General features: G+C 41.1%; 1 protein-coding gene across 2 annotated transcripts in view; it reads left to right on the top strand.

Annotated features, from left to right (window-relative positions):
* ift80 (intraflagellar transport 80 homolog (Chlamydomonas)) overlaps positions 1-12018 on the top strand; it is a 28396-nt gene that overhangs the window by 4407 nt on the left and 11971 nt on the right. For both annotated transcript variants that reach the window (XM_028419563.1, XM_028419564.1), the window contains exons 6-8: positions 1490-1599; positions 1676-1765; positions 1845-1982. In XM_028419563.1, coding sequence (XP_028275364.1) covers positions 1490-1599; positions 1676-1765; positions 1845-1982 — 338 coding nt within the window. The remainder of the gene's footprint in view (positions 1-1489; positions 1600-1675; positions 1766-1844; positions 1983-12018) is intronic.

The raw sequence follows: 12018 nt of genomic DNA, 5'->3' as shown, positions 1-12018 counted from the left end.
GTTCTGCGTATCTGTGCAGGCTCCATCACTGTTGTAGGCATGTTTATGTGATGCTGTGAGGAACTCACTGATAAGGCAGTCAAGGTGTTTCTCTCTTGACACCAGACAAAACCTGCTGCCCCTGTAGATGCTTCCAAGTGCACACATTAACCCTCAAAGGTTATATGATGCTACTCTTCAGACTTTTCATTCTACACAATATTTTGAAATAATGCTTGTTTCATAAAAATTCATGTTCATTTATGAACATGTAACTCATATGTGTATGTGCGGGCACACTTTTAAAGCGGACAGTTTAAAAGAACAAAGAGGAAATGTTTTTTCTATTATTGGTTGTGCAATTGTACAAACATGTGTATGTGCTGAGAAAGTAATTGTGCTCAGTACAACAAATACAGAGTAAGTTTTCCAGGTCTAGGATTTTCATTTTTATTAAAACACCATAAAGTTTCAAAGCATAGTGTGAGTGGATTTTTATTAAAAGACATAAAAAATTGACTGTGATACATTTCTCTATCCAACATTCACATTACAGATGGCTTACTTATTAATTGATTCATTGTGCTGTTTGACTTATTAAATGTTTCTGTTGTGCGAGAGAGAGAAAAGATGGGGTCGTGGATAAAAGTTGGCTTCTTGGGAAATGGATGGTACACCCATGCTGAATGATGGGTGCTGTGGAAAACCTGGCAGGGAAACAGCAATTCAGCCCCAGTATGTAGTTTTTCCTTAGCTTAGTGTTTGGGGAATGATCTGCAGCGTGGTGGGCTGCTCAAAAGACCTATAGATTTATAGAACACCTGGATTTAGCATTGCCACAGATATACACCACTTTGCACATGGCAAACAGATCAGTGCAGGTGTTGCTTGTCTTCAGAGCCTACAGCTTTGCACACATGCGCACACGTACATATACACACATACTACAGAAGCAGGCTGTTCTTTTTGGGTATTATGACCCATTTTAAAAGAGAGCTCTAGGAAGAGGTTGGAACTGTGAGTAAGAGGGAGGAAGGAGCACCTTGTCTCAACCCCTCTCATAGCCTTCGTCAGATTTAGATCATGTGACCAGTTGGCATTTGTGAGAAACCACATGCACCTGGAGTGGGGTTAAATGTCAGGCCCCCTCCCCTTCACACACGTGTAGCCACAACTTGCACACACATTTTCCCCTCACACATGTGCACACAAGCGCATACACATTTGTGCTTACGCTGTAGAAGTTAGACTGATTTTCTCAGCTGGTTTTCTTGTAAGCTAAGTGCAGCCACATAGGACTGCATGAGGTGAGATCTGTAAGGGAATATGATACATTCTGAGAGTAGGAATGGGCTCTGCTGTATCCTGTAACTATTGTTCACACCAACCCCAAGTTTGTCAAGTGAATGCAGGAGAAATGTAAACACAAATAAAATGTACCAGTATGTGCCTCATATATAAATCTTGTTTTATAATTAATAAAATATTTGGTCTTCTGCTTATGTTCTAGGGTCTCCTGTATATTCTGTCGCCTGGGGCCCAGATTCAGACAGAATCCTGTACACATCAGGAAGGCAGCTAATCATCAAGCCTCTACAACCCAGCGCTAAAGTAATTCAGGTAAACTTTTTTTTTTTAAATAAGAGGTTTTAATAGCAGCGACATGTTCATAACTGTCTCTCTGTTTTTCCTCCAGTGGAAGGCTCATGATGGGGTCATTATGAAGGTTGACTGGAATTCAGTCAATGACCTCATCCTGTCAGGTGGAGAAGACTGTAAATACAAGGTTAGTGGGTTTTGAGTACACTCATAGATGTCGCTAGGTTTGTTGATTTGTATTTTAAGCCATAGTCCTCTTGCAACAGGTATGGAACAGCTTTGGCTGTCTGCTTCACTCCTCGTCACCTCATGATTACCCTGTCACCTCGTTGTCCTGGGCCCCAGATGGGGAGGTGTTTGCTGTGGGTTCTTTCAACACGCTGCGGCTCTGTGACAAGACTGGAGTGAGTAAAACCCCTATACTCTTCACCGATCTGTTCTTGATTGAATTGACTTTATTTGAATCAAATCAAATCAAACTTTGTTTATATAGCACCTTTCATACAAAACGTTGCAACACAAAGTGCTTTTTAGAAATAAAATAGGTTGATAGCTGATTTTTGTATGCAACCGTATCTGATAATAAGATCATACAAATGCCAGTATTTCCTGGGACTTTATCACCAGGTTGTAGATTCACTGTCAGTATGAGTATACACGCAGTCACACACAATGCTGAGAAAGGAAACCAATGCAGTAGTTCAAAAATCTGCAGATTTCCTGGAGGCCATTTAAGGTTGTCTCGAAAAAGCAAATAATTTTCCATCAACCTCTATGTTCAACAGCAGAAATAAACAAAAACAAAAAATCCTTATAGATAATCTCCCCCTATATTGTACAGGGAATTTTTATCTGAGACATTTTAATTAAGGCTTAAAGTTAAGATTATTAAGGGCACCTTCTCTACTGGCACTCCATCGCTTTGCCCGTATTTGGATTGACTTGTCAACTGGTTAAACACAGTTATGTCCATCTTTATTAACAGTCTATGATGTTCAGTCAAAAGCACACTTTATGTTCTGTATGACCAAGAACCTTTCTAACAGTGGTTGTAGTTGTTTGTCATTGTGTGTGATGATGCAGACATTAATTTTTCTGTCATTCTCACAGATCATTTCTTTCATTGCTTGCAGTTTATGTATAGAGCAAAGCTGTTGCATTTACCATGTTTACTGACACAAAATCTTCGGCATTCACTTTAGCAAAATAATAATTTCGATCCCTTCTTAGGTTAAAAACAACAATTGAGGCGTCTTTTTTCTGTATTAGGCACTTCTCCCTCTATTCACATCAAAGCGTGTCTGAGAGACTGAACTGACCTTCGCTATAAGCAGTTATTGCTAACAACCTTGGCAGAAGCTGAGCAACTGTAGAACATTGAACCCATGTACTTTCCACCTGTTGTAAGCTTCTGTTTGATGTATTTTTTGTGTTCCCATCTACCACTATGACATTTATGCTATGTAGTCCCATGACACATACAGTATCTGTGCTACACTCTCAGCTTTTCCCATTCAGTATGGTTTATATTGTGTAACTCATTACAGGCCTCTGCTTTCTATACATCATTCATCTCTGTAAATCACATTAGGCTGCATGCCACATGTTCTTGTTACCTGGTGCTGATGGTAACTGCAGTAATGAGAGGGGAAATGAGAGAATGATGAATGGTAATTGTTGTTTTATTATTGCTGAGCGTTTGGCCAGGAACAGTACAACTAGTTCCCTCGTGAGACATTTAGAGCATCTTTGAGTTTACATAGAGATGTCAGTGGATTGCTGCATCAGATTGCTGTAATCAAAACAAACAACCAGCTCTGAGTTTTTGTGTCCTGATCACCAGGCATTTCATGCTCCATTTTGATTTAATTAGGATCAAATGTCTTTTTTTCTGGAGCACTAAAACAAATGGGCTGGAGAGAGGTCTGAGCCAACACACGTGTCTTCTCCAGAGGGGTAAGGTGTGTGTTTGTATGCGTTTTTGAGTTGTAATATACAGAGTGTGAATGTATTCGTTGCCACTGGTTTTTGTCTTCTAAATTATAGCAATAGTCATGATGAGTTTTATGTTCTGTTTTCCAAGTTTAAAAAAGTTAACTACTAAAATTCTGACAATAGGAATTAAGCACAACTCGCTCCTTCCTTACTTTTTGCAATGACCCGAGTCACCTTATGTCCTCCCATTATGGGTTTGTTTACGTGGTTGGTTTGTTCCATTGTTTTGTCGTTGCACCACTTGCTTTGCTGTGGTGTGCCTTGGTTAAGGCAGCGTGATGATGATGATAATTATGATGATTATGGTTCTGCCCTGCTCTGACTGGAGGAAGGGTATGCCTGCCTTCTCCTCCCTAAGCCCCTCAGAGACAGTGTGTACTGTAGCATGGTGTGGGAGGCTTGCTCAAGAAGAGGTGGGGGGGGGGGGGGGGGTGTGGAGTAACAGAGAAAAAGAGTTTAGAAAAAGAAAATCCCCCCCAAAGGTCAGTTCATTGCAGTAGTTTGTATATAACTTCAGGCGTGGTCTCTCACAGTGTGTTAATTGCTGCAATGACATTACTTGTTACATGTCATTGTGCATTTTAATTTGCAAGCAAACTCAGAAACCCTTAACTATTTGCAAGTGCTTTGCATGTGTTGTTTCTGTGGTTTGTTGTTGTGGTGCAGTAAGGGTTAAGGAGTGTGAAGAGTCTTTTCAGTTACTAGCGTGACTAATGGGAAGGAGTTTCATTCTGTATCTGCTACAATGAAACCTTGCACTTTAACATATTGCTGCTGGCTCAGCAGGATCAGTCCCGCGCATTTAACCCCTTCACCTCCCGTCCAGCTTGGCTCTCCCCTCATCCTAAACTATTAACCCTCTCCTACTCTGGTACATATTCGGGTAAATGTGGTGTGTTATACGTCCACCCATCACCATGTAGGGTGGATGAGAACACATACAAAGTTAGCATTAATTCAGAATTACTTTGTAATATTCCTTTTTGTAGTTCCAGCAAGTGACCTAAGGACAGATCAGAAGGTTTGCTTGCTTTGTTTATGCATAAGGCATCAACTTGTAGTTATTATTAAAATGCAACATACTTAATGCATATTTAGTTATTTTACATTCAGTTCTGTTGTACTTGTGTGTGTAATACTTTTTCCTTCTTCCTGGAGATTTAACAGCACACAAAGAAGTTCCCTGTCCCTTTTACAAGATTTGGGAGACACAATAAGTCAGTGTCTGTCTGTGTGCCTGCCATAGTATATGCATGTGCCCACATGCCTGTGTGTGTGTGTCAGTGTGTGTGCGTGTGTGCAACCATTGCCGTGCAAATGTGCCTGCGAGACAGCAGTCTATTTACGAGGCGCTGCAGCTGGTGTCTAGCGTCTGGACCCTGTCACGATCCCTGACACTGTCACTGGCTAACAAGTAGGGCTCATTGTGCCAGGCAAGCGCCCTCTCGCTTCTTTCTCTCCGCCCCTTCTCCCCTTCTCTTCTGTACACTTGTTTTTTTCCTCTTTCCACTGTACACATATGCTCACATGCATAAATGTAATAGTTGCTTGGTTTTGCCCTTTCTTATCTTTCCTGCATATTGTGCAGGAATTGAAATAGAATTTTTGTTGCCTTATGTTTTCTATGGTTATAGATTTTAAAGCTATATTGGAGAATAAAGAAAAGGTTATATTTTATGTTTTGGTGAGACACACTACAGGATGGTCAAAAACACATAAAGATTAAGAATCAAGAAGGCTTGATATTTTGTTTTCCCTGAGAAAAATCTGACTGACTTATATAAAGGATAGAAGATAGATAAGATGGAATTATTTAGGGCATGGCTACCTCTTCTCTAGATCCACCCTCTTTTCCAAAATATACCCACTTCTGGCTCCCAGAATCAGTAGTCAGTAGAGTGACTACAGCCATTTCTTTTGTGTGGCCTATAGACTGCCCTCATTCACATAAAAATCAGCCTGTGATTTTTTTTTTTTTTTTTAGCAGGGATAATGTCGACCTAATGTTGAACTGGGCCACATCATGCTCGTACCAATACACCAGTGTACGGTTACTTGGTGTAACTTGCTCTTAACACCACTGACCCTTATTTAGGGACTGATGGTTTTTGTGTTGGAGAGCTCCGTTTCTTAGCATCATCTTTGTCATGGCAGAAACGTCTCCTTCCTGCAGATGTACTTGTTTTCCTTACTTAATGTGATCACAGCTTTCACTCTCACAGTCATACACTCATTAGTAGTTATAATGTATCAGTGTTATAGCTTATAATAGAAGCATGGTTGTTAAAGTGTTAAAACACTGCTGTGAATACTAAGCGTAATTTTATACAAAGCAATCAGAACATTCATTGATTTATCATCTCGAGCTGTGCTTGTCTGCTTGTTCTTACAAACAAACTTCTTTATCTGTCTCCTTTGTCCCTTTGCACTCGTCTAGCAGCTGCTCTGTAATGTGTAAAATTGATCTACATAATTTTTATCCTCATTGGCTCTTTGTGAGATACAAGCATGTTCATCCTGAATTAAATGATTCCATTCTGAGAAGAAGTGTAACTCTCTCCCCCTATCTTTCCTCCTTTTGCTGTGCATGCGTCCCTCCTCCCTCTGGGTTTGTTGGACTACCTTATGCTTATCAGTGCTCCCCCTCTTGGCTTCGTTTCCCTTGTGCCTCCCCAAAGCCCTTTTTACCTCCCTTTTTTTCTGGTTGAGTCCAGGGATCCCTTTAGGGCCTTCCTTAGCATTGCCACTTTTGGAACGAGTCCATGTTTAGCTGGAATCACCATTGCTCCTGTCTCTCTCATTTTCTCATCCCTTCCCACTAAAACTCAAGCCCTATTCTGTATAGGATCTTTGTCTGCAATCTCATAGCTGCCAACTCTTATTTTCTCCCAGAGAGTATATTACTCTTGATTGTCTGTTAATCTGCCAGTCTCGTTGCTGTCTTTATTTTCTTCTTTGCTGTAGACTCAAGTCCTCTGTGATATACAATTTTCTCCCCAATTGCCAGATGTCAGCTTCCCCTTTATCGTTGGGGAGAATATACCTGAGCCTCTGCTGGCAGTTTGCTACCAACCTCTGGCCAGCCAACATCTGGAAATTGCCGCTGCTGGAAAAGAATTAAACGACCCAGAGTTCTGGTCCTGAACGTGAACCACTGTTAGTGGAGCATGAAAAAGCAAAAGAAACCGCTCTAGATTTATATGAGTGCAAGCCTTTATCTGTTTTCATCACATAAGAAGGGGGACATTTAGAATAGTATGGTTTAGGCAGTGTAAGTAGGAGACACGCACACACAACTTACACACACACAAAGGAGAGAGAGAGAGCGAGAGAGAGCGAGGGAGCATTGTCAAACAAAGAGAGTCCTGAGTCAGCAGCAGAGCAGTTTTCTCCCCAGGCAACTGGGTAGGGCTACTTCTCTCTCTCTCTCTCTCTCTCTCTCCCCCACTTGCTTCACCCCTCCCTCTCTTCTTCCCTTTACAAATCTGTGCTTTTGCATGCTATTTCTTGCTCTCTGCACTCTTCCTTTCTGTTCTCTTGCTGAAGTACAGAAGGCTCTCTCTGTACATTTTGAACTGGTAGAAAAGTTTTGAAAAGAGCAACTGGGGTCTATCACACCCTTCAGTGCTCTCTTCTTTAACCTTTATACCCTTGTTTTGATGATTACTTTAAAAACATTTTGATGAGGTTGCCAGTCCCTTATGAAGTTAGTTTAGAGTGTGTGTGAACGGTCTAAGACTATTAGATGTAATACTAATGTGTCGACTTGATCTATCATCCCATGAAGCTCATTAGTTTCCCTACCAGAATGTGAGGATAATGGTCTCTCTTTTGTTTTCTAGTCCCTTTGTGCAGAACAGGCTTTGGTTTTCTGTGTTGCTGGAGTCATTTTGGCACACTCTGTGGAACAGTGTACACTAAGGTCCATCTTGCAGATGATTGACCCCAATTTTTTAGTGCAAGGTTGTGTGTGTGCGGGTGCCTGTGTGTGTAAAGTGGGTTAGAGTAAAAGGCACTTGTTGACATGGTATTACTTTTACACCTCTCCAGAGTTCGGCTAAAGGCTTGCCTTGTTGGAAACCAAAAAGGAGGGAGCACGAAAAAGAGCTGAGAAAAGAGAGCAGTTGGAGGGGTGGGGGGTGGGGTAGTGTGGAACTGTCCAATATATCCTTTAAAGTTGGACTAGGCAGTGAGGCTTGGAGGATTGGTCTCCATAAAAGACGGTGGTTTCTCTTTCCCTCAAGTCTCTCTCCCTCTCTCTCACTTTGCGCTCGTCTCGCTCCCTTTTTTTCTTAACCCCTCCATCCCTGCCCCCCTATAGCTGGGGTTAGAGTATGACAGTGAGACAGTGCCCTGCCAGCCCCTCTGGCAGAGTCATCATTCTTAGCAGCACTAAATCACTACCTCCACTAGCTAGACAAACATGTCACACTCACAGGGAGAAAGAAGGGGAAGAGGGATAAAACGGTATAAGGAAAGAGGGTGATACTTGGTGACGAAGGCAGGGAGCAAATAAAGGGCTTTGGTTGTGCACACAAATAAGGGAAAGCTGAGCATGTGTGGAACTGGGGTATCACTTTGAGCTTTACTGCCAGCCCAGAGTTCATTAAGGGCTGTTATTGAGGACTAGGGCTGGGTTGGAGACAATGGACCAAGGTCCAAAAGAGGATGATTTGAAAGGGTTTAATTTTGGCTGCATCCCAGCAGCTCCTCCCCTTTTCTGCTGGCTTCTACATGGATCAGAATTGTTCCTTCATTTGTTCTAATTTGTTGAATACCCCATGTTTGCCTTCACAGAGAAATGATGGCCTTGTCTCCTCGTATTTACATGTACATAATTAGTGCACTCATATTACTATGGCCTCCCCTTTGTTTACTTTGTATGACACAAGATTACCACAATATAGAAGATAAAAAGACAATCCAGAGGATTATAGGTATAAGGTATAATTTAGCTGTTATCAACAGAAATGGTAAAATCCTGTGAATAATTAGATGTGTACCTGTCAAGGATCCCATAGAACATTGTCTCAGGACATTAAATATATTTTCCAGTCAGTGTAGGCCTTTAGATCAACACATACTCTTAACCTGCCATCGGTGGTGGGGTCTAATGTGAAGACATTCAAATACCCAAAGTACCTGTTTGTGTGTGTGTGTTTTTCAAGTGCATATGTGCATACTTGGTGCTAATAGAATTCTGCTGTCCAGCTCACAGCTGTGTCCTGCTGATGAGTCCCAGGAGGCCCCAGCATGTGTCTATGGTTACTATGTTGAGGCTCCAGCATGAAACCATGTGTAGATCATTACTCTCTCCTTTCCCTCTCTCTCGCTATCCTCTAGTTTGTCTTGCTCCCTGTTCACTCACTCACTCACCCACCCCTCACTTTCTCTCTCTCCATTTCCTTTTGCACTGCCAAAGCTTCAACTTATGCCACTCTACGCTCGTCTCAGGCCCAGCCTCTGTATCTCTATAGCCACGCCAAGAGTGTATTTCTATACAGAGACTTTCTGAGCTCCTCACACTTGTCTGTGTTAACAAATTACCTTTTGTGTGTTATCGCAGTGTCAGGGATTGCGAATGTTTTTTTGTTTTTTTTTTTCATAAATGGGCTGCAAATGCTGGCAGTACTTGTATTTAATACTTTTAAGTTAAAAATGTAGTGTATATTGTGTTGTGGTACAGGTTGTGTCCTTATATGATACCACAAAGAAAACACTTTTCTTTTTCATGTAGCGCACACTATGGTATTTTTACACACGCCCACATGCACACATATGCAGAAAGTTCCTTTACAAGCCCACTAGCTTGAAGTGATTGAAAGGGCAACTAAAGACATGCAGAAATCCCATAACAACATTGTGTTTTACAAGGAAGTTAGTGTTTAAATGAAAGATTAATATTTCTTGAGACACTGACCGTTGTCCTTTAAAAAAGGAAAAATGTAATTGTTAACAGATTACACTGGTACTGCTTACATTTGGTGGCGTTTTTGCTAACTCTGTCTAACAAGTTTTAAAGGCTTCTTGCTAATTTCTTTACAGAGCAATGTGACGATGCAATATATAGGTGGTTCGTAGTTGATTGAAACAATTAAGTTTATGTTAGTTTAGAATAATGGATAGAGATAACATCTGGAAAAGGTGTGGTAATTTGGATCACCTAGTCCTTCTAAGAAGCTGTCTTCTACCCAGAACAGTGACCAGCCCTGGACATAGGCCCAGCTTGTCCTTATCCCAATAGTCAACCCCATCCCCCATGAAGGGGTCACTGCAAGCTGACATTTACAAGGTCTCCTAATCTGCCGAGAGATTGATGATTCCTCAAAAAGACTGCCTCCATTCCTAAAAGAAAAAGGCTTGGTTTTACTCTCTTAAACACCTTTTCATCTTCCAGAATTGGTTTTAGAATCGACCTTATCTTAAAGGGTACGTTTGTGTCAAAATGTTTAATGCATACGCACACCATGCATCTGTTTATGCCTAGATACTTGTGCCTGTGTATGTCTAGTGTCCATTACACTCAGTCATGTTGTGTTTGTTATGTGCAGGGAGTTACTATCTGTACCTGCACTGCCAGGTCCTGTCCTGCACATAGACACACAGGCAAACTCAAGCCAGCTGGCTTTGCAGAGAGTCTGCCATCTGTTCTGATTTATGTAAGACTGTTAACCCTGGACTAGGTCGGCTCTCACTAGCTCACTAGCACAGTGTTAAACTAACAGAAATGATAGCTGTCCTTTCACCTGTTTACGAATTGTAAACAAAGTTCTAGGTTCTAACAATGTATGGCTTTTGTAACAATGCTAAGTAATGAGTTATTTTACGGCTTTCAGGAAAATTTTAATTGAATATTAAGAACGTATAAACAGTGGTAAAATTATAGCTGAATTATAGTTGAAATAACAATTAATACCCTATTGGCAGGTGAATGAAGGCAGAATAAAGCGGGGGTTTCAGTGTGTCTTTTTATCTCTGAGTGACAGTGGCTCAGGACTCTAAAAGTTGCTGTCACAATTTATTTTTAAGCTAAAAGGCATAGTTTATTTTGTAGAATCATGTAACAACATGATAATATAATTTGACAATGCTATAGATCATCATGTAAATACTTGCAAGATGAAGATGTGCTATTTGTGGTGTTTGTAATGCATAAAAATCAGACTTTCAGTAGAGTTATGGCCTTAGCTTGATCAATTAACACTCATGGCGGTGACAAGGTTTTCCCAACATGCCTTCTTCGGTGTGTGAAGAGTGTCCAAGATGAAGGGCTAAAAAACACATAAAGTCTGGAGATCCCATGCCACCCCCCACCCCTCTGATTAGCATGTTGTTGACCTGCATTAGGGTTTGGGGGGGAGCACAGAGCGGTCAGGGCAGACATATTTAATGCTTGTGAAGTAATGGGGCTGAATCAGCAGATAGCTCCACTGGGAGCCATTAGTCCAGACATGTGTCATTAACCCTTTCCCTGGACTGAGACGCCCCCCTCCACCCTCCTTCACAAGGGGTAAATCAATGGCATAGACACACACTTTTATTTTCTCCTTTGACTTAATTTTGCCTCATTGTTCATTCATCTATGTTTCAGTGCTTTGTTGTGAAGATTTTTTTCACATCTTGACTATGATCTGATGTACCAGAGCAAGTTCTAAGAATGTTTCATAACTTTTAGGTAATATACAATACCAATAATCTACAACTCGTGTGAATTCTCTGGCTTTTTATGGCAAATGTGTGCACTCGTTGTGTTCTGCCTCTTTTACGATGAATTACAGTAGTTTTCACAGTAGTAAAAGTATCAGCGTGTCAGTCTTGGGGAGCATAATCCACGTCTGCTGTCAGCTGTACTGTATGTGCAGCGTGCGTCAGACATATCTAAATACACAGCACACTTTGCACTTTGTTGCAATGAGTTGCTTGGAAGAAACAGAAACAACTCAACAAAAAGAGTAAGCTTTTTTTCCTTTTTCTTTTTCTACACTAACTTCTGCCATGAGAAGTTGTGACTTTTGGAAAGCATGGCAACCAGCATTGATTCAAGCTGAACACAGCCCCTGTTCTGTTAAGAAGAGGAAACTGTTAACTTTCAGCAGCCACCTTTTTAGCCTACAGTTTCTTGACATTAAACAGATGGGTCACTATCACTTGAATTATGTGCTGATTTTTTTTTAAATAAGGCAATAAACAACTAAAGGGTTTGTAATACACATAGTCAGAGGAGCACATAAAAAGAGGTAGATTATAATGTTGGAGGTTCTGGGAATAAGAACATCCTTGCCTTAGAGCAAACTTTTTTAGCATAACCTTTTTGCAGGCGTCCCTATGTTGGCTGCAGCAACAGGGCAACAATAGAAAGAAGGGGCAGGCCCACAACACCTGCCAGTCTTAATGGTAAACATATGTCAAGAAATGCAGAGAGTGAGCAGGAAGAAAAGAGGAGGA

The sequence above is a fragment of the Parambassis ranga genome, chromosome 13, assembly GCF_900634625.1.
Source record: "Parambassis ranga chromosome 13, fParRan2.1, whole genome shotgun sequence".
NCBI classification, from domain to species: Eukaryota; Metazoa; Chordata; class Actinopteri; family Ambassidae; genus Parambassis; species Parambassis ranga.
Note: the sequence above shows the minus strand (reverse complement) of the source record. Positions and strands in the feature narration are given on the sequence as shown.